Raw genomic sequence first — 20,161 nt, 5'->3', positions numbered from 1 at the left:
TGGAGAGTGTGTACATTCCACCACCAGGGGGCTCTCCATCAACAAAACACGACATCGAGGCTGGCGGGCTCTGTGCTGTCCGTAGTCAAGACGACCTGAAGAAGAGAACATGTTTACAGACAAGCTAATGGACGTGACGTTTTTTTTATCACAGCAGCACAAACGGCAACAGAACGCCACGCTTCGTCTTTCACGTTACAGACGGTGTTTCCATGGCAACGACAAACATTTTCATGTCTGTCATGGCGGCCACCTCGACAAGACACGTCCAGCAACAACTGTCAAATGACGCATTGATAACTGTTGGAAATATCCAACATAGGTTTAGTCAATTTTTAATGAATTTAGATATTTGAATGCAAACATTGTCATTAAATTGTAGATACTTTTCAATTCAATTCAATAAAACAGAAATGAATTGGCAAAGAGGTAAAAGAAATAAAAACAGGCGACAGAAGAAATGTAAAACATATCATAAATGAAAAAGTAAAATCACTCCACAGTTTAAAAGCATGAAAACAAAAAGTGACATAAAAGACGAGAAGAAGCTCAAAGACAATGGACAGTCAAGGTCATTTAAAGGAAAATAAATAAAATAATAAATGTGTTTGTTCTTCTTGAGATAATAAGTGTGTGAACGTCCGGCTTCCCTTCTTCCCTTCTTGTTGCAGACTGGAAGAAAAGATGATCCATAACATCATGAGGAGTACTGAGCTTGATGCTGGAGGCTCCAAAACCTGCGACATGAAGAAGCTCGTGATGAATGTGATCAATATCACTGACTTAAACCTCACAGAAACCCACTTGAGAATCCAGGTCGAAGCTCCACAGGTATTATTAAGACGGTGCAGACGACCCACGACGCACAGATTTATGCTTTATTATAATTATAATCTCTGCACCTTTACTGTTAGCTTCCTTGGAACGAGCCGTCTGTCCGTGAGGTCCCTGAGATTTGGCTGCCAGTCGACGCCCTGCAGAGAATCCCACAGGAGAGCCGGGTCGTTGGTTTGGTCAGCTACGTGGCGAGCACCCAGTTTGAAGTACGACACACGTGCACGGGCCAATCAATCCACAGCTCTGCCATACATCAATGCATAAAGTACTGAACCTGCTCCTCTTCAGTTCAATCAGGAGAACATCGTGTCGATGGTCGTCAGGATCGAGCTGCTGGAGGAACATCAACTTCACGATTTGGAAACATCAATCAAGATGATTTTCAGAGGTGTTGAAGTCAAAAATATAGATGTAAGTATATCTGTGCACGTGTGCTTCATGTGATCTTTGTTTTCAAGAATACATTCGGATGTACTTTTAGGGTATGACCCTAGAGACGAGCACCCAGCACGAGCTGGGCCTGATAAATAAAGGCTTTAGAGAGTGAAGGGACCATGAGCAGGCCTGCGTTCTCTTCATTTAATGCACCTCTGTTTTTGTGTTTTACAGACCAACTCACACTTAGAGTGCCACTTTTTCGACGTTAATGGTAGGTGCACATCAGTTTTTTACTTCCAGCACGAGATGAAACCTTAAACTAGTTCAGTAGCTGGCTGACAAAGTCGAGAGCATGTCGAATCTTTACGTTTGGTAATGAAGCAGACACATTTTAAGACTCGTGGGGTGACGGTGCGTTTGAGCACCAGTCCTCCAGAGTTCCCCGCCAGGCCTACGGGTAGTCACACAGTCTACCTACTGATCTACCCGTCACTGTGCCAATTACTGTTCCTGGTCATGTATGTTGTTTTTGGCTTGGTGACCTTTGCCTGTGAAAAGTGCTTTATACAGTAAACAAACTTTACTTACTTAACCGTTGGAGCAAACATCCTGATGGCGCCTGACAAAGTTCAACCAGTTTGAACATTTGCAGATACTCGTTGGAAACCAGACGGATGTCGGACGAACAACGAAACCAGTGACAAAAGAACCGCCATCATCTGCAGCTGTGACCACACGACACCCTTCGCTGTCCTGCTGGTAAGGAGACACGCTCGAGCTGATTCAGCAGGTGTGTGAAGCTGTATCTGATCGTCATTGGATTCTTGTGCTGGACTGATATCTGTGTTGGATTCTCTGCAGATTAGAGAGCCGATTTCAGAAATCCACTGGCAAATTCTGTCGTACATCAGCTACATCGGCTGCGGCCTGTCTGCCTTCTTCACCGCTCTGTCTCTTATCATTTATGTCTTTGGCCGGTAAGTGCACAAACGTTGTATGTATCCTCACCATGTACCTGATATACCTGATACATAAAGAGAGAGAGCAAGAGGGGCGAGCCGTGACTGTTCCTTTTAATACCAAACGTCGGAGTTCGATTTCAACAGAAGCCAAAAGAAGACAGCGCCCTCTACTGGTTAAAAAAAGCTATTTTTTAATTATTATTTTGCCAAATTTCCCTCATTGAAACCAAACATTTAGACGTCACATGTGCCGTCAGTCCGACGGTTTATAAAGAGTTACAGGTGAACTGTGTGCTTGGCGTGATAACAGAGGAGATGAACTTTTTTAAATATAGCCATGCACTTTACAAAGACACGATTCATCTGTCTCATACTCGTCATCAGGCTTCTTTCCGACATGCAAATCGAATACTTAATGACTTAAAAAGGACTCTGCTGTTTTACTGCGAATAGAGAGAAAGAGAGTCATGAAAATCAAGAGGGTCACAGTTATCTCTGAAATGAAAGTAAACAAACAAGGAGTTTCAGGATTCTCTGACATGGGGGAGCTGAGTCTGGGTCCTCGGGGTCTGGAGCTAGCTGCAGGGCTAACTGAGCCCCCCCCCCCCTGTCTCTTCCTCAGGAGCACCAAGACCGATCACTCCATCTCCATCCACGTGTCTCTGAGCGGAGCCTTGTTCCTGCTCAACACCAGCTTCCTGCTGACAGAGTGGGGGGCCACGCTGGAGCCCGTCTGGGTGTGTGTGTTCGTGGCCGCTGTCATGCATTACTCTCTGCTCAGCTGTTTCAGCTGGATGGCCATCGAGGCTCTTCACCTGTATCTAATGCTGATTAAGGTGTTCAACACCCACTACAAGCGCTACATGCTCAAACTGTCTCTGGCTGGATGGGGTGAGTTTACAGTCAGCTGCTTTTATCTGAAAACAGAAACCACCAGGAACATGTGTTCGTTCGAAAGAGGAAGTTTTTATGGAAAAACCCGCTGAGCCACTGATGTCGATCTTTCTGCCTTCATATTTTTTTTATGGTGTCCTCGCCGTAGTCGATGTTTCCCCCCTGCAGTTCCACGTTACGCAATGTGTGTGGTCTCACAGAAAGACTGTGAGACCACACACCTGCCATTTGTAGTGAGGATTTAAAAGATTTCACCATCCGGTTGTTGGCACCTCCCGGACTGTGCGTTCCTATTGGCTAGTGCAGGTAGTCTGTCGGAGGCAGCCAGGCCTGGAATCATTAATATCAATCATTATAATGGCGGCAGTAGCTCAGTCTGTAGGGACTTGGGCTGGGAACCGGAGGGTCGCCGGTTCAAGTCCCGGCACGGACCAAGTCTGGAAACTGGTCTGGTAGCTGGAGAGGTGCCAATCCACTTCCTGAGCACTGCCGAGGTGCCCCTGAGCAAGGCACCGAACCCCAAAAACTGCTCTGGAGCGCCCGCTGCGCCCTCACTCTGAGACCTCTCCATTAATGCAGAGTGAAAACCGAATTTCCCCTCGCGGGATTAATAAAGTATATAAAAAAAATAAATAAAAAAATACCGATGTACAATTCCAGATCTGGGAGGCTCCGAAGCATCAACAACTGGATGGTGCATTTTTTAACATCTCACCTTCAGAGGATTTAAGGACAGCTGTCCTGTGTGCGTGTGTGTGTGTGTGTGTGTGTGTGTGTGTGGTTCTCAGGGGTCCCCGCTCTGATCGTTGGCGTCTCTTTGGGATTGAAGGACGTCAAACAGTTTTATGGATTGACACATGTGACAATGTCTGATACGAACCAAACCAACTCCATGTGAGTAAAAGCTACATGACTTTATGAAGACCTGAAAGCTCCCTGATTCCCACAGAGACAGAGCAGGAGTCGCTCATTCACTGTGTGTTTATGCTCGTGCATACTTTCTGCTTTTATCTCACAGTATGTTTGAGGGATCAGTTGGAATCGACAAAGCTGCGTGCGTAGCAACGGCTAACTCTGTAGCCTCCATAAAATGAGCTCGACTAGTTTTCATTCCTCACAAAATACTGAAGTTTTCCACCGATGGTGAAGCGACACGAGGGGAACAGATCTGAGTGTTTCTGACTCGTTACTGTCAGAGTGTGTTGATGTTTTCTCGTCCTCCCATCTTTCACGTCACATCTTCAGATTCATAGATTCATAGCGTGCTGTTTTTTCAAGTCTTTTAAACCTCCATAGCTGTCCTCTCCTTTGTCCGTTCTCTCATGGTGAACAGACCTGCGTCATATTAACCAGACTTCTTTCAAGTGATATGATCACAGTTTGTCCTGGAGAGTCGTTGAGTCGAGCCACGTCCTTAGTAACCATTCATTTCTCTGAACAACAGGATGCTGTCGAAGAATAACAGGCAGTTGCTATGCATGACTCAGCAGTATTTAACACAGCTTCCTGTAACAAGCCATGACATATCATAACGTCTTCATATCGGACCTGAAGTCCCGTTGTGTTCTGTCCCACAGCTGCTGGATCACAGACGACTCCTTCTTCTACTCGGTGAACCTGGTCTATTTCTCCCTCATATTCGTCTTCAACTCGGGCATACTGGTGTCGGTGGCCTCCAGCATCTGCAAGATGAAACAAGTGGTCAGGAGCCGGCCCCAGCCCAAGGGGGAGGAGGGAAAGACCTGGAGAGACCCGCAGAAGATGAGGGAGTCATGCAGGAGCGGTCTCACCGTGTTAGGTCTCACCTGCCTGATGGGGACCACCTGGGGTCTGGCCTTCATGGGCTCAGGATACGTCAACTACCCCATCCTCTATCTCTTCTGCATACTCAACTCCACCCAAGGTCTGGAGCCGGTCTGAACCATGTTATTTGATGTGGTAGAAGCACACAAAAAATACACAACCAACAAATGATAACACAAGAAATTAAAATATAAAATCTAAAGGATCCTTTAAATACTTCACATCTCCTCCTCTTCAGGTGAAATCAGTGTCCTCGCTCCTCTTCATCATGTGTGTGAAGTGTGTTGTTGTAAATCCACTCTGATCCTGTATTTGATCATGTCTATAAACCCCTCTATTTCAGCCCTGCTCAGAACAGGCTGTTTCTGTGTCTGTAGCTTTAAATATGTAAATGAGCTGTGTCTGACCACGCCCCCTCTCTGGAAGGGCTCGGGTGTACTCGCTGCTTTCTGGCTCCATGTCCTATTGTTTACGGTGAGAAGGCAGACTCAGAGGGCAGAACAAACACCTAGCTGTGGGAGTGTCACCCACCTGGGGGAGGGGCTACTGCCCTTTGTGATGTCATGAAGGGAACATCTCCAAACGACCTGTTTGAGCACACATTTTCTGAAAAGTGGAGCAGGCAGAAGATGGAGAGGATGATTGGGGGGTTTGTAGACAGAGTAGAGGAACTTAAAGAGGATTTTACATAATATGTGACATTTGAATAATCAATAACCGATAAATTAACGCATTCAAACATGTGACAGGAAGCGTGTATTTAAGGTTTTATAGTTTGTAGCTTGTCCTCGTGTTACTGTTAACCCTAACCCGTTTATAATTTATTCGTCTCCCTCTCTCTCTCTTTGAAAGGTTTTTTCATCTTCCTGTGGATCTGTCTGTCAACAAAGAAGCAGAGGAAGAGAGAAATGGAAGAAAGGCTGAGTTCAACTCCTGTGAAGGACACGACTCTCAAATCCGAATAGTTCCCCTTCCTGCTGCTTCCCTCAGTCTGTGTGAATAAAAAAAACTCTTCCATGTAGCTTCAGAACTGTTTACTTTTAATATAATCTTACAGTTCTGAACCTTAAAAAACTGAACTTCTGCTCACATTTTACCGAATCGTTCGTCAAATTAAAGCTGTATATTTATTTTGAACATTGTGTGTTTTTAAATAAAGTTTCACTGTAACACTGGAAAAGTTGTGTTTTTATTGGAGATACGGGACAGAGGATCGAGTCAAAAATCAAGCAGAGAGAGAGAGAGAGAGAGAGAGAGAGAGAGGAATGGCATGACAAAGACCCCACAGATCAGATCTGTACCCGGGTTGCCCCGCCTCCAGGACTACAACTTCTGCACAAACCACTCAACCACCGGCGCCCCATGATCTGCCACAATGTTCTTGTAAACCTTGAAAGTTTCACTTCCTCTGCAGGTCATGAGCATCGAACAACATGAAGAACTTTGTTTTAAATTCTGGAGTCTGAAGGGAAACTGTAACGTTAAGAAACGTCTTTGTTTCTAAGATTAGAGCTTCAGTCATCGTGGTTGAATAAAATGAACAGCTGATGTAAAAAGATGTTTAGATATGTCGTACAGAGGGTCAGTGATGGAGATTCAATCTGCTCTCGTCAAAGCAACGCCTCTTAGAGCACATTTGTTATGAGTCACTTCCTGTTAATATGAGCTGCACCGCCACCGCCAGCGTGTCGTGTGTGGGGATGTGAAACTTGGTGATCACCTCATCATGCAGACCTCAAACAGGCAGAGCGATGTTTGACACAGATGAGTAACATCAGTGAAGACAAGATGTGGAGGACTGTTTTAATCGTCTGTCTCGTCTGCTTCCACGAGACCCGAGCTGGCGGTGAGTTGTTCGTTTGTGTTTGCTTATTTTAAATATGACTCTGTGTTCATAAAGTCTAAAAAAAACTTTTTACTGTGAATACATGAAGGTCGAGGATCATCTCATCCTGAGGGGAAAACAATCAGCAGTAAGTGAAGACAGAAATGTTTCCAGTGTGTGTTAAATCACTTTTATGCACTCTGTTAACTTAACGACATTTTTGTTGTTTTTTTTTGTTAGATAAGTGTGATGATGTCATCAGCGCCTGTCAAAATACCGGCCTCCCCTGGACCGGGTAAACCAGCCTGTGAATACTGAATTCAAGCTGTAGATCAGATCTGTTTTTAACGTGTCAGAGAGTTGATTAGAGTTTTTAGCTGATTATGAAACAGACAGGAATCACTACAGATGCTTCTTTAGAAACCTGCAGGTAACAAGTTGTCCACTGGGGGGCGCACACAATGACAGGCAGGTCCTTTAACGTTCTAACATTGTATTACCAGGGGTCAGACTTGGGGCTAAAGCTTTTCAATGTAATCCATTAGAGAAGTACTTTTTTTTAATGACGAGTAACGTAACGCGTTTGTTTCCTTAAATTAAGTAATCTGGCTTTTTCATAAAAGTAATCCTTCACTAAAACTATTGCTCAGTTCCTCTCTTTCTTTTGTAACCTGAAAAGAAATGAAATCCCTGAGGTGTCTGCAGTTTCTGTTTCTTTTCCTGTGAAGTTCGCAGCAAGCGAGCAGAAGTGTCGTCCTTCAGATGTGTCGGCGTCATAGACGGTAAATAGAAATGGGCGACGCCCAACCAGCAACCTGAGGTGTAAAACCCTGCAATTCATCAAGTGTCCACTAGAGGCTGGCTCCAGAAGCACCAGAAGCCACATACACACACATTGATAAAAGCCATTTTTATAGCAAAATTTAACATGTTATTCTCTCTCTCTCTAATGTTCGACTCCACCGTCCTATCTCATAAAGAAGTGACCATCCTCTTTGAGTCTGTGTGAGCGACTTACACACATTATTATATACATTATATTTTACTACAGAGGGAGCTGACTCTGTAGGTCTGGGTGCAAGCGTTTAGAAAAAAGATTTAAGGCCCAAAAATGTGAGGAAGTTCGAGGGCCACGTGTTGCCCGTTTGCTAGCAGCTGAATATTTAAGGCTCACAACAAGAAGACGAGCTTGTGATTCAGATAGATAGATAGATAGATACTTTATTGATCCCGAGGGAAATCCAAGCAGGTTCTGATTCGCAGGTTAGCAAGCAAACTGCTCGTCATCGCTGCTTTTCAGGAACTGAATTCACCTGGTCATTGCATTCCTGTGTTTTTACCGCAGTGTGTTGAAACGTGTTAACTCCGTGGAAAAACCATTTAGGTGTCAAAGGTCGAGTTGTGTAAACCTAAAACCGAAGGTTGATGTCATCACATGGTTGCGGTGAAGACGTTTCAACACACTGCGATGGAAACAGAATTATCTTCACCGCACAGAAAGACTTAATCATTCAAATGTCACAGGTCTTGTTGGTTGACGATGACAAATGACAAGATTATTATCAGGACGCTGAATTGATGATGCAATTGTCTTATATAGGTCAGAAACAGGAAGTCCTGTGTGCTTGGAAACATTCAGTTTGAATACAAAGAAATCTGCAGTTTTTAACACGAGTGTACAAATGACATTTAAAGAAAATGTTTTGTTTATATATTATGTATTAAAAAGAAGTAGATGATGTATTAATCTGAAGAGGAGACAACCAGCTGTTGCAGGCAGCACACTGGTCCTGCTGCCGCACAGTGTGGAGGTTAATGGTTCAAATCCCAGCCTGCGTGGGTGCTCGAGGACACGCTGGTTCGATTAACTGGTGCCTGCAGTGAGCGGCTGCTCGTCTGTCTCTGTTTGAGCAGAACTCCAACGACGTCTCGTGAAACACTTTCCAACACACACGAGCGCGCTGAAACGGCTGCTTGGTGGAGTTACAGATCTTTTATCTTCCTCTCAGTGCAGATTATATTCTCTCACACCAACATGTGACCTACAACAAGTACTGAAGCCGAGAGAGCGATAGTGCTGCACTGTCTAAAACTCTGTGTGATAGTTGTGAATGTTGTTGTTGTTTGCAGGTGTTATGAGGACATGATTGCCACCTGTGAACCTTCCAAAAGTCGCTTCGGCCCTCCATTCTTCCGGGCGACAGTGAACTCCTCTCAGGAGGTGAGAGCGTATTCTTCTCCAGCTGTTCTCCAGAGGTTTAACTAAATGTTTGACATGAAGTGACACACGAGGAGAGTGGTCGTCTTCACACATGAAGGAGCTCAGGACGTCACATGTTTTTGTCTTTTATCTTTCCGAGGTTGTGAAGGATATTTTATCCATCTTCATCCAAAATTCATATTTTTGTCGCCTCTTAATTTGGACGATGGTTATTAAAGGACCAATCAGAGAGCTGCTCTCTTCCTGTGTGATCATGAAGGAAACCTGCTGTGTTGAAGCTTCTCTGACAACAATGCAGCAGCCAGTATGTCCTCCTTCTAACTTTAGATTCTGCTCCTGAATGCTCTGGATTTGATTGGACCAGAGAAGGTAGGCGGGGCTTGGAAGGCCGTTTTGGACGCCCCTGGGTTTGCCAGATATGAGAGCAGTTATCAGGTCAACAGGTGTTGCAGCGATGGAAGCGGGCAGTGGAACTGGACAAACTGTCATCTCAAACTGGACTTTATGTGTTGTTGTTTTTTTTTAGTTTGAAGGGCCTCTCGCTCAGCACCGGGTTCACATCCCGGCCTCGGCTCTCCAGAGAAGCATGGGAGCGGCTGTGACAGACGGCGAGGTGCTGCTGGTGGCCACTCTGATCGACAGCAGTCACTTTAAGGTCAGTCATCCAGTAAAGTCAATTTTCGTGACCTCACGGCGAGACATGCTCACTCCCTGAGATCCTCCCCCCCTTCATAGAGAAGGGGCTTCGTTAGCGAGCACCCAGCGCCACGTCGCTCCGCTGCGTTTGGAATACGATACAAGTGTATTTCCGACGGACTGCGCACCAAGCACGCATCGAGCTAGATAGAATGTGACAACCCGGACAGGAAGTCAGACAAGTAAAAGCACAGAATATCCGGCGAATTTCAAAATAAAACACAACATACAAACTCCTGGTTGTATTTTTATTCACTTTATCAACATGACGTCAAAACAGGCGAACACACGAACAACAGCTATCATCAAGCTATCATCAAGCTAGCTCAACCGTCGGTCCTTAAATATATTTAATCAACAACATGCAAAGGTCTATTACTAGTAAACTCGAATAACACTGCGTGATAATTTTAATGTTATTTGCTGTTATTTCAGCACATAGACTGGTATAGTAATGACGTATTTTTGTAGGCCAACCCGAAAAAATGGCGCCGGTGGTTCCTACGTAAATTCGTCTCTGGGATTTTTGCATTGGATTTTGGATCATTGCAGAAAATAATCTCTGTCAAACACACATTTCTGACGCGTTGTTGTTTTGTTCAGCGGGATAATCTTTACAGATGAACATCATTTATATGAAGTTTGAAGAGTTAATGCAGCCCAGAGAAGTAAAAAGCTAACGTTATGCTACAAGCTAACTACACCACGGTCGGTTTGTAATGACGTCACGGCCGTTATGCTTCATCGATCTAATCAGCGGATTTGACAAGCTAGCTAAACGTTAGCTTAATAAGTTGTTTATTAACCTAATATTTACAAGAGCACTGAAACACATGACTAGAGACTGTAAGGAGGATTAGGGAGAGAGTTCCCGGCGTGATGACGTTTAATGTCTCCATGACAACCACTGTAGTTTCAGTTAGCTACTCGTTAGCAACCGCCGTTTAAAGTTCACGTAAAAACTTTAAAATTCACAAGTGGGGTCTTAGCGCACGTAGTTTATCTCGTCTAACAAAACGTCAACATCTCTTCAGCTTGTGTTAACCACAGACCTTATTTCAGTCTAAACACAAACACATTCAAAATCCACATCGACTTTTAGAGGTTAGAACCACGGCGCTAAAATGCTAACTCACTTCCTGGTTTTAGGACTCAAAACTACGTCTATTACGCCGCTTGTTGGCTGGCTGGCGAGCTCTGATTGGGCGGTTTAGTTTGACCAACCTTACTAAACTGCACACGAGGAGTTCGGATCATCGTACATCGTTCAATGTGACGTCACGTTTAGTCTGAAAAGGATGAAAGTCTGCAACACGGCTTGATGTTTGTGTAGTAAAACTCGCCCTCTCTGTTGACTCAAAGCGGGCCGACCTTCTCCAGCTTTGCATTAATGATTTGCATTAATTTCCATAAATGGGCTGCATGCGTTGACAGAGAGCTGTTATGAACGCTAATGTGACGGTTTGATGTTCTTTGAAAAACAGGATGGTGACATACTGTCACTTTTTTTCATCTCTTTCACAAAAACACTTCCTGGTTACGCGCCCAACAACAGACAGCCAGTCACAGGTGTGAATAAAAACAACACATATAGAGACTATTGTGACTGTGACTGTCGGAGCAGGTTTTAAATAGGCTGTAAGTGTGAAGGATGTTTCTTATAAATAAATGTAAGAGAACAAACAGCAGAAATCTTCACAGACAGCAGGGGACGCTTTTACATGTTTTTAAATTGCATCTGCACAAAAAGTACAAAACTGTGTTGCATTCATTTGGGGAATTTTATTTTTTCACTTGTTTCTCTTTTTAACGAAATCTATCTTGCAATACGAAAAAAAAATCCCCACATGAATGTGAAACACTTCTGTACATGTGTAAAGAGAAGAGGAGCATTTATGGGCCGTTTACAATAAAGAGTGAACTCTAAATATCTGCTGTGAGCTGACCTGCATCACAGCCGCTAAACAGCAAACCAGTAACGACAGGCTTCTCCTCATCTCTGTGGACGTGACGCTTCTTGTTATGGTAGCTTGAGCTGTACTAACCAGAATGGTTTAGCGAGAAAAAAAAACTTGTTGATATGTGCTACGGTTTGTCATGTGAGACTAAACTAAACTCTTCAGAGCTCACAGGCTGAAAATAAAAGGTGTGAATAAACTCAAATAGCTCTTTAGAAACCAATCAACCCCATGTTTACACAGCTGCATTAACACTGTACGAAGTTACAGAATAAGTAGTTACAATAAAAAAACACTTTTTTAAATAATCTGTTACATTCAGAGCTGTGCAAACAATCTCCACCTGTCGCTCAGCCACCGCTCCTCCTAACTTTACATAAATCAAACGCTTCTTAAAACTTTGTGCGAGTTATTTGGCTTAAATTAAAGTTAGTTAAGATAAGCTGAGCAGAAATCCCCCTCTGATAACTCTGGTGTGTTTTCCCCTTACAGCTGAGTAAACCGCGGGGAGGACAGAGCAGAGGACGCATTCAACTCCGCAGGCCGAGCAGGAAGGACGGAGAGGTCAAGGGGGGGCTCGTGCTGGTGGTGAGGGCGGGAACTAAGCCGGTCACAAACCTCTCACAGCCCGTCAGATTAACCTTTCTGCGCAACGAACAGGTAAAAACAAGGACAGCTGATGTGCTAGCATGACACTTTGAACATGTGAAGATCTGCTCTGATGTTGAAGGTGTTTCAGGTGGACGCTGGGACCTGCGTGTTCTGGTATGAGGCTGCAGACGGGGATGGAACAGGTTCACTTCACTGTCCACACATGTTCAATGATATCTTCTCTTGGATGAACACCTCCTCCTCATTGACCCATGAACCTGCTGTTTGTGTTGTAGGGTACTGGAGCACAGACGGCTGTGAAACCAACAACACCGGGAGTGAATCTATCTGCAGCTGCAACCACATGAGCTTCTTTGCAGTGCTGGTGGTAAATTTGTGGCACATAGCTTCTTAGCGGGCAGCTCAGATTTCTCCCTCTGATGCAGTTTATCACCCAGCGCTCACTTTGTTTGAGAAGCAAATGAAAAGCACTCCTGTTAGCACCCGGGGGTGTGTTTGTTTTTTAGGCTTGGTGACAGTTTGTTATTTTACTCGACACAAACACATTCAGACACGTAGATGCAGAGAGAGCTTGACGTAGAGCTTCAGTTCGTCCGTGTAGGTTCTCAGTCATCCAGGTAAATTCAGAGCTTGATCCAAAAAGCAACATGACTTCCTGTGTTGTCTCCAGCAGCCATGTTTTTTTTTCCCCCAGGGGGCAGGATGACGAGTTGCCATGGTAGCTTAAAGCTGAACTCTTGGGCGTACCCTGCAGAACAGAGGGGCGGGGCAAGGGGGAGCTTGTAGCATTTAAAGAGACACACACACCAAAACGGAGCGATCAGCGAGAGCTGGTTTCTGCAGGGTCACAAACTTCCTCTGCTGTTTGATTCATGTTATATTTAGACCAAAGCTCAGAAACACTGATGATTCATTCAGACCGGGGGGGGGGGGCAGTGACAGAGTCTCCTGGGTTGGAATGAAAAAAAAACCCTGTAATTTTATATAATAATTGAGGAACATTTGAATCCCATAGATGGCATGTTTGCATTGAAACACAATCAGAGAATCATAGATTATTAAATGGGATGAAAGCCGTGATCACAGTGACCTTTGATCGTCTGTCTCTGTTTCAGAACCCTGAACTCTCAGTGGATAAAAGAAGCGCTGATAACCTGAGCTACATCACCTGGGTCGGGTCAGCTCTGTCCGTCTTCTTCACCATCATCAGTCTGATCATCTACATTTGTCAACAGTGAGTGTTTGAATTCACTTCATATTCACACCTGAACAACTGAGAAGAACATTTTCACACCACTGTCGTGCACCACGTTTAAGATCGAGAATAATGTCGGATGAAAAGTGGTCAGCCCTTCAGTGGAAAAAGAAAAGAAGAGGCGGAGGCAACACAGGAGAAGAGAGACTACAAATGAAACCCTCGAACAGCCAATCAGAGAGGATCCTCTCACCGACCGCCAGCACCGATTCAACATTTTTTATTTATTTTTTTTATTTATAGGCGCCTTTCAAAAAACCCAAGGACACCTCACAAGCGGAGTTAAAAACAAACAATATAAAACTTTAATTAATTAACATGTCGAATCTGTGAAAAAAAAGCAGACTGAACTCCGCAAAAACTGAAATCTGAGGTGTAGAAAGCAGTGAATCAGCCGAGCAGGTTCTTAAAGGGAACGAGAGCTGACTCTGATTTTATTTTAAGTTAAGGCTAAAACACGTCGATGTATAATCAAGGGATGAAACCTCTTCTCGCTCTGCGCTCAGATACCAAAATAAAGTCAAACAAATGGTTTCATTCTGCGCCTTCCTGTACAAGACCACAAGATCATATCTAAGAACCTGAGGTTTTACCTTTTACTTTATCACGCTGCTTTGGTTAGAGCTCTGTGGTCATTCACTGTGTGAGTGTGTGTGTGTGTGTGTGAGTGTGTGTGTGTGTGTGTGTGTGTGTGAGTGTGTTATTTTACACTTTCTTTTTTCATTATTTTGTTTGACTTTCTGTTTTCGTTCAGTTCATGAACGCTGGTTTGTTCGATGTTTTTTTAAATTATTAGTTAACAATTATTATTATTAATTAACTGTTGGGGTTACAGTAGGTCACTTACTCTAACCCATTGAATGCATGTGATGATGATGATGAACCGTTTCTCCTCTCCAGTCGACGGCGTCCAGAGAAGGCCATCGGCGTGCACATGCATCTAACGGGAGCGCTGTTCTGCCTGCACCTCAGCTTCCTGCTGTGCTGCTTCTGGGCGTGGCGGCTGGGTGGCGAGGAGCAGGAGAAGGGGGGCTGGGTCTGTCAGGGTCTGGGTCTGGTTTTACACTGGTCCCTGCTGGCCACCTTCACCTGGACCGCTCTGGAAGGATTCCACCTGTACCTCCTGCTGGTCCGAGTGTTTAACATCTACGTCAGGAGGTACCTGCTCAAACTCAGCGTGGTTGGATGGGGTGAGTCAAAGTCAAGGTCATCGGTGTAAACTAACAGCAGAAAGATTTTTAAGATATATACAAACATATAAAGGATAAAAATAAAAGTTCAGACTTACAAAACTTTCAAGATACCGTGCAAAGATGTGCATTTCTAAAAAACAACAGAAGTATTAAACACAAGTAAATAAATAGAAGGCACTAACTTAGTGAATGAAATGTTTTGTATTTTAAGAGACTCCTGTGAAACTCGTGAATCCTCGTGAGGAAAATATCACAGAGCAGCTGGAAAATATTGCTCTTTTGTGACATCACTCACAAAAGAGGAAGTAGAGGGTTTGTTGGGGAGGTCATGTGGTCCAGGCTGGCGTGCATGGGCAGAGATGCTGTGTCTCAACAGTGCAAGGCGGGAAACTGCTCAGGGCCCCATGTGGGCTGAAAATCTTTAAACTACAGCTGAATGTGCAAATTTTTCAAAGACAGTAGGAACCCCCCCCCCCCCCCCTCCCCAGTGCGCCCCCTGCTGGCAGCACTCACTCTCACTGACCTGCTCAGCATCTCATGAATCTGAAAACCAAAGTTCATCAGTGAAAGCCACTGAAGGAGGATGAAGAGGAGGAGCGTCAGGACGCAGGTAGATTAGTTGGAGCTGCCCAAGAGACTGTAGAATTGCCACTGTGATCTTAAAGGGATACTTCACCCATTTATGAAGCTGTGTATCATTAGAAACATGCTAGTAGTGTTGAATGGTCGTGAATCCAGCCCTCATTTTGCCCTGAGACGAGAAAAATATGTTTTTCTTTGTTTGAAAGTTTTCTTCATGGATGCAAAAAGTGTCATATTGCATCACATGAAGAAAGGGCTGGACTTCATGCAAGCTTCATGCAAATGGGTGAAGTGTCCCTTTAAGGTTAAATTTAAGGAAGTGTATCGTGCTTGAGTCTTGATCCGAGCGCTCACACTTCTCTCATGAACTGGACTTTGGTTAGTGCGAGTGTAACCTGCAATATCAGGATCTTCCTGAACCACTTGGCGTTTGTGACTGTGTGAAAGAGGAACACGCAGACTCTCCACAGGTTGAATTAACTTGTGTTTCTTGTCTTCATGCAGGACTTCCTACACTGACTGCAGTGGTTTGTGGCATTTCCGGCGTCTATGGTAAATACAGACTGAACCTGAAGGATGGAAACGCTCATAATTCAACAGCAAACATGTAAGAAATAAAGACCGTCTGTTAGAAGCACTTTGAATCTGTGCTCTGGTTCATTTCACACGCAGCGGTTAATCCTGGATTTTGTGTGGCTAACCTGCAGATGCTGGATTAGCAGTGATTTCCAGCAGCAGCTGGTGGTCAGCTACATCACCACCGTGGCCCTCCCATGCCTGGTGATCCTGTGGAACTCCTGCATGCTGGGGCTGGTGGTGTTCAGGATGTGGGGCCTGAGGAGGCAGAAGATGGATCGAGAGAACAGGTCCAGGTTGTGGAAGGACTGTGCCACGGTGCTCGGGCTCAGCTGGGTGCTGGGTCTACCATGGGCGTTAGCGAGCGTCACCTACGTCTCCCTGCCGGGGATCTACGTGTTCACGATACTCAACTGCCTGCAGGGTCAGTGTGATGCCCCCCACTCATGAAGTCTGCACTCTGCATTCATCCTCCTCTGAGAGATTTAAAACCCTTCTTATCTTCTCAGGTGTCTTCGTGTTCCTGTGGTCTTTCGCTTTAAGCTGCAAATCTCGATCTGACATCTCCTCGTCCAAAGACCCGTCCTCCTCCCAGAAAATGATCACGACAAGTTTTAACAACTGATCCTTCCACTGAGACTAATGTTTTATCCATTGCCTATATTAGGTGTTTACTGCAATCTCAATAACTTAATTCCTCTGTGCTTTAAATAAAATCTTGATGAACTAAAAAACCCCGTACTGATTGACGACTTCATGTATGATCACTCTTTAAAAATACAAACCTGAGTCAGTTATTCTTGGAGGAGCGATTCAGAGTCGGCACCGTGGACTGTAAATATTAAAGGACGAAACCCGTCTGTTCCTGCAGGGGGCGCTGGAGTCCCGTCGATGGAAATGCTGTCTCGTGCTAACCTGAGGACGGTGTCTGCTTTGGTCTCCTTTAGTTTTGTGTTTCAGAGTTGAGACGTGTTGTTTGTGTGTTTTTTATCTTTATGTTTTAACATTTTGTTTTCCACAAATAAACTGAACCAAATATTGAACATGTGATATGCATTGATCATTTCACTCAAAATGGTAACGACAATAGATGACTACTGACCCTCTAAGGCCTCGTCTACATGTCGGCGTATTTTTAACAGAATTGAAGATCTTTAGGAAAACTCCAAAGTGAAGAAAGGAAACCTGAAGTTTGGGCTCGTGATGTCACACTGTGTTTGCTGTGATTGTGCGAGTTGTCACTTTAGTTTCCATGATTAGTGCTAAAGCAAAACGTGTGCACGTCTGTAGTGCTGCTAACTAGACTTCATAATAATTTGATTGTAAGGAAAAGGCTCGTTCCACTTTTACACCATTAGTGAAACAAAGACAATCAGAATGGTAAAAAGACTCTCTCTCACTTCTCATTCAACCTGCTGATCAGCTCTCCAGGATGGTCCCTTTAAATAAAGAAGAACAGACAAACAATGGACTCGGGGGGGAGGGGGAAGGGGGGACCCCTTTCTAATTAAAGGCCTCACATCCCCCCAGAGTGACAGTTGGGCTGCAGGCAGCACGAGAACCTGTTGGTTGAAGGAAACAGCACACAGGCCACCCGGCATTTAGGAGTCCTGCACACACGGGGTAAGTTCATGTTTTTCTCTGATTAAATTACAACTTTACTGACCCCACAAAGAAGCTCTAACACTGTTCACTGTTAGAGAGAGACGAGGAGAGTCTCTGTGTGACTTACAAAAGCAAACAAGCCCATCAGAGAGAAGACTTTCTCATGTCCTATTTCTGATTTTAAATGTTTGTAGCTGAGTGAAGATGTCAGATACAAAGAGTTACAGTTTTCTCACAGCAGCTTTCACACATGCAGAAAACTTCACATTTTTCCCAGAGGAGCTGCATGTGTGAACACAAACACACTCTTTTTTCTCATGCCAGACTCCTGGTGGGGATAATCTCTGGAGAACTCAGCTCGAGCCAATCAGAGGGGGCGGTTTTGTTTATATCCTGTGACTTCTGCACACGACCTCGGAGCATGTAAATAACAGCTGCATTATGTTTTCTGCTCTTTTGTCGGGGTTGTGATTGTGCTGAGCTACACGAGGCGCTAAAGGCAGATCTTCTCATCTCAGCGGCGTGTAGCTGATTCTCTGATATGACCACAGTCTTCAGCTCGTAGGTCGTTCACTAAGCGTTTGCCCTCCTATTTACTGCTTATTGATAGTAAGTTAGGCGGCTGTTAAACGTGAATTATGATCGGAATATGCTCGTGTTGTATTGCCCTTATAAGGATGTTAAAAATTCAACGACCGTGCACGGCGAGCGCACGTCCTCAGGATCATAAAATGAAAAAATACCTGCAGCTTCCTCACGCTCGCCCAGCTCGATCACGTGTTTTAAATACATGTGGTCACGTGACTCATCGTGCTCGTTGTGTCTTGTTTCTTGTCTCACAGTGTTCAACATGTCAGCTGCCAGCTGTCTGCTGTCCGAAGCCCACTTCCTGTGCTCCATCTGTCTGGACGTGTTCGACCGTCCCGTCACCCTGCCATGTGGTCACAACTTCTGCAAGAGCTGCATCACGCAGGACTGGAAAATCAACAGGAAGTGCAAGTGCCCCGTTTGTAAAAAGATTTTCGACTTGATCCCTCAGTTTCATGTCAACACCTTCATCAATGAGATGGCTGCTGAGTTCAAACAGGCAGCGGGAAAGAGGGCGTCAGAGATGGCTGGACCTGGAGAGGTTCCCTGTGACGTCTGCACCGGGGTCAGACTGAGAGCCCTGAAGTCCTGCCCGGTGTGTCTGGCTTCGTACTGTGAGATTCACCTGGAGCGGCATCGCACGGTGACAGGACTGACGAGGCACAAGCTCATCGAGCCGCTCGACAACCTGGAAGACAAGATCTGCACGAAGCATGGCCAACTGATGGAGCTGTACTGCAAGGCCGAGCAGATGTGCGTGTGTCGGCTTTGTGCAGAAACAGACCACGAGTCCCATGACGTTGTTCTTCTGACTCAAGAGAGTGAAGGAAAGAAGGCGGAGCTCGGGGAGATGCAGGCTGAGTTTCAGCAGAGGGTGCAGGAGCGGGAGCTGAAGATAAAAGAGCTCCGACAGGCAGCTTCCCTCAGCAGGGAGGCTGCAGACAGAGAGATAGCCGATGGCGTGCAGGTCTTCAGCGCTCTGACGCGGTTGGTGGAGGCAGGTCTGAGCGACCTAACCGAACAGGTCAGACAGAAGCAGAAAGCCACAGCTGAAGAAGCGGAGGACTACATCACAGAGCTGAATCAGGAGATCTCCGAGCTGAGGGAGAGACACGATGAGGTGGAGCAGCTCTCACGCTCCGACGACCACCACACACTCCTCACAACATTCTCATCCCTGAAGGCCTCGCCGCCCTCCAAGACCGAGGTCAGCCTCCGTCAGCCTTCGCATGACGGGACTTTAGCAAGAGCTGTGGCCGGACTCAAAGAAAGCTTCAGCAGAGGGGTGGAGAAGCTTCTTGAAGCCGAGCTGCAGAGGGTGCAGCGGTACGCGGTGGATATAACTCTGGATGCGGACACAGCGCACCCGAAACTGCTTCTGTCCGATGACGGGAAAGAAGTCAATCACAGCGACGAGGTGAGGAATCTCCCGGACAATCCGGAGAGATTCTCCTTCTGTGTGATCGTGTTGGGGAAGCAGAGTTTCTCCGCTGGAAGATTCTACTACGAGGTGGAGGTCCGAGGGAAAACCAAGTGGGATTTAGGCGTCGTGAGCGTGTCCGCCAACAGGAAAGGACAGGTGACGTCGTGTCCGGGAGCCGGGTACTGGACTCTGCAGCTGAGGAACGGAGACGAGTACGTGGCTCTCGCCGACCCTGACGTCCTCCTCCCCGTCAGGTCCCACCCTCAGAGAGTGGGCGTGTTTGTCGACTATGACGACGGTCTGGTCTCCTTTTACAACGTGGACGCCGCAGATCTGATCTACTCCTTCACCGGCTGCTGCTTCACGGAAAACCTCTGTCCGTTCTTCAGTCCCTGTTTTAACGACCGGGGGGACAACTCTGCACCGCTGAGGATCTCTGCCGTCCAAAAGAGCTAAATATCTCATTTTATAATGAGCATGGTTAACATGCAGTACATTTATAATTCACTCACTTTATTAAGGAATAATAATGAATTATCACAGATTGATGCTCTAACTGAAATAAAAAGTCGAGTGGCATAAACAGATCTGATTCTTATACAGGAATAAAGAGAGAGAGACATGCATCTGTCAGAAGTTAGTTTTAATAACAATTTCAAAAGTCTTAATACTAACCCTGCAGCCCTCGATTGGAAACGAACCAATACTGAATAAATAGCTTAATGAATATTATGATAACTGCTCTCTGCGTAG

The 20,161-nt window shown here is 45.3% G+C and overlaps 3 protein-coding genes across 4 annotated transcripts; all 3 read left to right on the top strand.

The window, feature by feature from the left end:
* Window positions 1-2,716: 2,716 nt before the first annotated feature.
* Window positions 2,717-5,874, top strand: LOC306821802 (adhesion G-protein coupled receptor G2-like; the record flags this gene model as incomplete). Its single annotated transcript, XM_079340375.1, has 4 exons — window positions 2,717-3,068; window positions 3,860-3,965; window positions 4,649-4,974; window positions 5,727-5,874. The coding sequence occupies 4 exons, from the start codon at window positions 2,717-2,719 to the stop codon at window positions 5,837-5,839; spliced, it is 897 nt and encodes a 298-aa protein (XP_079196501.1). The 3' UTR covers window positions 5,840-5,874.
* A 703-nt stretch (window positions 5,875-6,577) lies between these two features.
* On the top strand, window positions 6,578-16,775 carry LOC306821658 (adhesion G-protein coupled receptor G1-like). 2 transcript variants are annotated; one of them, XM_079340203.1, is made up of 14 exons: window positions 6,578-6,720; window positions 6,809-6,847; window positions 6,940-6,994; window positions 8,830-8,920; window positions 9,447-9,575; window positions 12,067-12,234; window positions 12,314-12,368; window positions 12,462-12,553; window positions 13,302-13,420; window positions 14,342-14,631; window positions 15,721-15,823; window positions 15,924-16,216; window positions 16,302-16,459; window positions 16,664-16,775. In XM_079340203.1, exons 1-13 carry the CDS (start codon window positions 6,639-6,641, stop codon window positions 16,415-16,417), a joined length of 1,632 nt encoding a protein of 543 aa, XP_079196329.1. In that variant the 5' UTR covers window positions 6,578-6,638; the 3' UTR covers window positions 16,418-16,459; window positions 16,664-16,775. The 2 variants fall into 2 exon arrangements, with proteins under 2 accessions (XP_079196329.1, XP_079196328.1); XM_079340202.1 differs by having other exon boundaries at window positions 16,302-16,775.
* A 1,472-nt stretch (window positions 16,776-18,247) lies between these two features.
* On the top strand, window positions 18,248-19,864 carry LOC306821801 (E3 ubiquitin-protein ligase TRIM39-like; the record flags this gene model as incomplete). Its single annotated transcript, XM_079340374.1, has 1 exon — window positions 18,248-19,864. The coding sequence occupies one exon, from the start codon at window positions 18,248-18,250 to the stop codon at window positions 19,862-19,864; it is 1,617 nt and encodes a 538-aa protein (XP_079196500.1).
* Between the last annotated feature and the right edge of the window lie 297 nt (window positions 19,865-20,161).

Source organism: Symphodus melops, assembly GCF_947650265.1.
Source record: "Symphodus melops genome assembly, chromosome: 3".
In the NCBI taxonomy this organism is placed as follows: Eukaryota; Metazoa; Chordata; class Actinopteri; order Labriformes; family Labridae; genus Symphodus; species Symphodus melops.
Note: the sequence above shows the minus strand (reverse complement) of the source record. Positions and strands in the feature narration are given on the sequence as shown.

Coding starts and splice junctions, on each gene's coding strand:
- LOC306821658 (XM_079340203.1), top strand. CDS start 6,639: ATGAGTAACATCAGTGAAGACAAGATGTGGAGGACTGTTTTAATCGTC. Junction 6,721..6,808: donor CCACGAGACCCGAGCTGGCG/GTGAGTTGTTCG, acceptor GAATACATGAAG/GTCGAGGATCATCTCATCCT. Junction 12,235..12,313: donor CCTTTCTGCGCAACGAACAG/GTAAAAACAAGG, acceptor AAGGTGTTTCAG/GTGGACGCTGGGACCTGCGT.